At 37.0% G+C, this 6,000-nt stretch overlaps 1 protein-coding gene across 1 annotated transcript in view; it reads left to right on the plus strand.

Annotated features, from left to right (window-relative positions):
* LOC137342166 (rasGAP-activating-like protein 1) overlaps positions 1-3,878 on the plus strand; it is a 213,856-nt gene extending 209,978 nt beyond the window's left edge. Inside the window, exons 21-22 of the mRNA XM_068005891.1 lie at positions 1,390-1,469; positions 2,950-3,878. Coding sequence (XP_067861992.1) covers positions 1,390-1,469; positions 2,950-3,095 — 226 coding nt within the window. The 3' untranslated portion in view covers positions 3,096-3,878. The remainder of the gene's footprint in view (positions 1-1,389; positions 1,470-2,949) is intronic.
* The last annotated feature ends 2,122 nt before the right edge of the window (positions 3,879-6,000 follow it).

The following is a 6,000-nucleotide window of genomic DNA, read 5'->3' on the forward strand; positions in this document are numbered from 1 at the left end:
TTAATTTTCAGCCCCAGTGAAGTTGTTTGGCAGTCATTAATACTTACCACCCCATTAAAAATTAGTTTAGACCTGCTATAACTCAGTGTACCTGTTTTCTGGTGAGATTAGTTAGTTTCCAGCTGGGCAAGAGAGCAAGTTCGCGCTGGTCCATTGATTCTAGCCTATGATATCTCTTTAACGCAAAGCTGTCAGATCAGCAGGGAATCAGAAAGAGCAACTTCCGGATTTCCACGTTTGACTGCGTATGTGTGGTCGGTGGCACTAACTCTTCGATTTGCCCATTAATAACTGTGAGGGCTCTTAGGCTCACCGTTATTTTACGAGCAAATTCCGACCCAGTAGATTTTGTTTTCATAATCGATTTATTGGAGTAAAGTTACTACATTGTTGCAGAGAAAACAAAGTTCCTGTTGTAATTTACAGGGGCTGATTTCTCCCACCATGGTCATGTTGTTTGAATGAATGAACACAGGAAGCACTTAGCAAAGCATGATCAGTTGCTCAATCATGCTTGTTACTCAGGAGGTTCTGCTAAGACTAAAAATACTTACCAGAAATGCAAGGAAATTGAAACCATAGCTTATACCACTAGAGGTCAGTGCTTTACCAGTCATTGCATCTAATGCAACAATTCAAAGTGTCTTGAAGCTTTAAATTATTTAGCATTTTTTTAAAAATCTGCAACTATTCAATTTATTATTTCTAAATTTCCTCCAAGTTAACACCCGTTCACTATAGCTCCTACAATGAAAAACTGGTATATTAAATAAACAGGGGTGGCTGACAATAAAGTAATAAAAGTGCAAAGCCTTGGCTTAATAGCAATGATTAGCTATTAGCTAGAAAATAAGAGTGAAATGATTTAGTGAAGCATTCATTGATAGTAATTTAAATTTAAAGGGGTGCTGTCTTTATAAAAATTGGCAAAAGTTTATTGTGTGCTTGGCAAACACTGCATTACACTGACATAGTTGTGTGTTGAAATGTATCATTGCATGTCAAAAATGCCATTATGTGTTGGAAATGTGTTGTTTGCACATGAAATTATCATGATGAAAATTATAGGTTGCTGCATCCCTTGTTCTGCCTCCTCAGTGATAAAGATGGCACTGCCTCTATAGAGTGTGGATATTTTGCCTCTGTAAAGTGCTGATTTTTCTTCTCAAAGGTGCTATATAAATGCAAGTTGTTGTTATTGATTAAAGTTCTAACAAATACTGAGAGCAGCAGCAATTCTTCATTCATGAAATGCAAAAGACAATATTACTTGTCAGTTGGAAATTATTTATTTAAACTAAAATAAAAGTCCTGTATTGATTTACAAATACAATGAAATACTTAGACTAGAACACTCTAATAACTTTGTTCCCTGTTTTCTGTTTTTAGAAAGAAGTACCTTGAATCTTCAGATGCAGGAACGGTGATGGACCAGGAAGAAAGAATGCATGGTGATAGGATTAAGGAAGGTAGTTGCCTCTCAACATTAACAAATTCTTACACATTGGAAGCATTTATTTATTCAAGGATCGAATATTTTTTCTAGAATTAGTAAATATTGCTACTAACTACTACTATAAACTAGTAAATGTTGTAGGAGTACCATCATTTTGAGTATTGTTTTTGTTGTACAAGTTTATGTAGTATAAAAATATTTCAAAAGAATTATTGACTGAAAACTAAATCTATTGCCAATAGCCTATAAAGTTACACTGTAGTTAAAACTCATTCTATAGAGGGTCCCAATGAGATCATAAACGAAAAGAGCAGTTTATAACTGTTCTCTGAACCTTGAAATCAGATTAGTGCCTTCACATCAGTCCCCGGTAGTTCGTTTTTAAAAAAAAATAACATTTATCCCTTAGAGCTGGTAAGTAGTTCAATTGCTTCTTTGAACCTATGGAATGAAAAGGGGCAGTGGTGATGCTATCTGACTGGACATTAGTGCATGGTCAAACCATTAATGTAAGTAAAGCCAGTGACTACCTGCACAGTACATGTGAAAAGATTTTGTAGCTGACTTGTGGGATCCCATTAGGTTCCATGAGAGAGTGAAAATCCAGTTTACTGTCAAGTTGATGGTTCATTTCCAACCAGATGATAGCTAGTTCAAGCCCAGAACTGACAGCTAATTAATTTTGCTTTTCATCATTGGTTGGAGTTCAATTTGTTCTTATCAAGGTTGCTGGCATACAATGGTGAGGCATTTAATCCATAGATAGGAATAGCCAGGCAAGATCTGGCTTCCCATTCTTGAACTACGCTTTCTGATAGCCAGGAAATAATGACATATGGGCAGCAACGGCATTCTCTCAGCTGGGGAGGGTGCTGGATGTGAACAGTCCTCAGGAGGGGAGGGGTGGGAAGTAAACAGTGGCAAAGGGGGAAGGATTTCTCTGGTTACAATGTGCGGCAAAGTCATAAAGATTTTCTTTTTGAATCATTTACAAAGTCACTACACAGAGTGAACAGAACAATTTTTTAAAAAAACATTGGCACATTTGCTGCAGGTATTGAAGGAAATGTTTCAAAAAAATAACATGCAAAAAATCCATGTCTTCTTTCAACTTGATTTGCTATTTTACAAAGACCATGTTCTCATTTTGAGCCTCTCAAAAATGTACAAATGTGAAAGTCTACAGTTTGAAAATCCAAACAAACAAACAGAAATGGATACTGCGTTCTCAATCTGAGCCAACTTCAGACTGGAGCCAGCTTTGTGCTTCAGCAATCAAAACTTTAATATTCCATGGTTTAAAATTAGAAGTTATTATATGTTTGTCAATGCCTGACTTTAAAACCCTACTTATAGTACTTATTACTGGCTATGCTGTAAAATTGTTCCGTTCCAAATGTTACATTGAGGGACTGTGCAATATTATTTAATTAGGTTGAATTACAATGCAGTGACCTCATAACTAACAAATCAAAAACTATCACTCACAGCAGGAGTGGAGAAGAGTCGATCTTTTCATGATCGTAGGATGGCAGCAGCAGCCAGACTTCTGGATGTCATACAAGACCTAGAACGTGCTCATCAGGCATTCGAACGCAGAGAGAAAGAGGAGCAGGCCAATGAGATGTTAGTTCCCTGAGTCATACTGATTTATTGTGGCTAGACATCTAAATATCACAGTTCGTGAGCTATGTGCAGTGTGCCACAGACAGGTCTAGATGTACAGTGGATTTATTAAGAGCGAATTAAACAATTCAGTTATCAGCAAATTGAAACACAAACATGCCGTGAATGATACTGTGAACTGGGGGATGGGTCAGACTGTCTTTCATCAGCTATATTGTTATCACGAGTAAATTGTTGTAAAATAATAAAGAGCGATTGTCATCATATCCGAGGCAACTTTGAGGAAAAATCGCTGATTCTTTGCCTTTTAAAATTAGGAAAGGGATTTCATCTATTAATATAAGGAAGCTGAGGACATGCACCTTTTAGTGCAGGGGCAGTGGCTACATTCTGAACACCTTCCTGTCTATTCATTGGAGATGATGTTTCGGTGCCGTGCATCGTCTCCGGTAACTTGTAATTGTACCACAGGAAACCAAAAACAATAAATGTCAGTGGAATTATACATCTCAACCAGATGTTGAGAACCAAGCGTCTGTATGGCGGCCCTGCTCCACAGACATGTACGTCAGCTTGCCAAGACATCGCTGCGCTGCTCAAAACTGGTTCAGTGGAATCACATCTAATTGTAGCATTATTTTGTTGCTGGCAAAGGTTGTTAGGTTATTCAAGTCTGAGCTGTAAACCTTTGTTTTTTTTGGCAGGAGGATATCTCACAGGATTTTAGTAATGCAATTAAGTTACGTGACTTATGACAGTCACAAACATTGTGTAGTGAATGCTATAATTTTATATTGTAAGGGGCTTTTATCCTTTCAACTGCTCTGTCAACATATCTACTTTTCTGACAGGCTGTTAATGAATTAATCAAATTGTTGTACTGCTTCAAGTTGAAAACCCTGTTGGTAAAAGTACACTGGTTAAAACATACGGTACAGAAGCCAGGGTTTTTGGAGATAATTAATATTTCATCAGATAAGAAGTCAGACTGGCAAATTCCATACCTGCTAGAGGTGTGTTATTAGCACAAGGTGTCAGGTTTGGTTTTCATCTTTATGCACATTTCAATTGCTTCTGCAGCTTCTCAGTGAAATAACACTTTCTACCAAACTGGTAGGAAAAAGAGATGTGTTGGATGCTTTAAGTGTTGTGTTTCGGTGTTTGTTGTAAAGATCATGTCTCCAAATGAATGTATCTTACAGATAAGTCTGCATGCAAACCCCCCTGTATACTCCCCCTTACATATATAAACTAGCAAGATGGAAATATCATTTTTGATGCAGTATCCACCTAAGTATCTGTATTTCACCGTGAAAGAGGTATTTATTACACATAAAAGTGCAAACACAATCAGAATTCGTAATTGTTGAACAGCGATGAATTATTGAAGATCCTAAGACCAAAAATAGTATGTGGAGTTGTGCATGAATATTCACTAGTTGCAAAGTCCCTTTTAAAGAATAACTGATGATGTTACCACAGGATAGATTGTTCAACAGCTGTTTATGTTTAAATGGAACATTTTGTCCAGACATAAAGTGCAATTATAATGCAGCAATTTTCAAGAGCCTAAAATACCTAACAATAGGCAAAGTTAAGAGAGAAGCTAGTTTGTAAATATTTGAAGCCATGGGGGCTTAAAAATGTTCTTTGCATCAGCATTTGCATGAATGTAAAGCATTTCATTCAAAACTTGAAATTATTAGATGCTTTGATATGGAGGCTTGCACTCAAGGTAAACAATCAGCTCTTTACAATTCTTTCCAGCATGCCTTTGTGCCACCAGAGTTAAATCACACTGTAGTGGATGAAATACCTCACACAGCACAGGAAGTTTAAACAGTAATATCTCCCCCAGTTGCATGGGTAAAGAAACATTCTTTTTAAAGTTTGAAAGTGACACTAGGGACCACTGGAATGTCCCCCTTTGCCGAGCCAGGCCAGAATGTATGTATGTTTTTGTTTGATGATCTATAAGGAGATTGATGGCATTATATCAACCTTACAGTGCCTCAATGTGGCATTGTTGGCAGTGTGAGTCAAAGGCCCCTGCGGTGTTTAATTTGCTTTGAAATTGAATTGACTGCACTTGCAGCACCACATTAATGTAAATTTCCATGTCCTGCCCTCTATAGAGCAGTAAATCCAGCACAGCTGCTAATGGAGGAGGGAGTTTAAAATAAAATGCTAATTTAGTACACCACTAAATAGTGTTAGCAGCATAATTCTGGGACTCGCACTATTTAATGGCAACACCACCATAATAAAACTCCAAAAGAGTAATGTTATGCAATGGAAACTGCAGTAAATCGTACGAGGCCAGTGGAGTTCGCTATGAATTGGATATATTCCTAGAACAAAAATTGCTAAGCCTCCAAAGAAATTATTTTTTTTGTCAAAATCAGAAATAAAATTGAGGAGAATCAGGCCGCATCTGAGATTTAGCTCTTCCCAAATTAAACTCCAGCCTGCATTACAATTCTTGGAAAATCTTTAATTTTCAGTTAGCTCTTACCTGCCACATCTTGCAAATATTTACATTGGGTTTTTTTTTCAACATATTTTGTTAATTCAGTATTGGAAACTATGAGCCAGGGGCTGGCCAGTGTGAGTTACTCCATTTAATAATTTCTACATCCAGCAAATCTTGTAATAGTTAATTTCATATAAAAGTTGGTAAGGATAGTGGATGCATAGAGCAGATACAAAAAAAGCTTGTGCTTGCAAATGACTGATGTGTAATCTTAGAGATTTTTCCAGTAATTACTTTTAATTCAAACTTGCAAAGCTTTTCGTTTGAATGCTGAGAGCTAGCCTACAGCAGTATTTGTTCTGCATTGCTATGTAGAAATGCATACATGACACCCAGACTTGAATCTTCTGTCAATACAGCGAGGGGAAAAAAAACTATTGTGCAT

The sequence above is a fragment of the Heptranchias perlo genome, chromosome 25, assembly GCF_035084215.1.
Source record: "Heptranchias perlo isolate sHepPer1 chromosome 25, sHepPer1.hap1, whole genome shotgun sequence".
NCBI lineage: Eukaryota > Metazoa > Chordata > Chondrichthyes > Hexanchiformes > Hexanchidae > Heptranchias > Heptranchias perlo.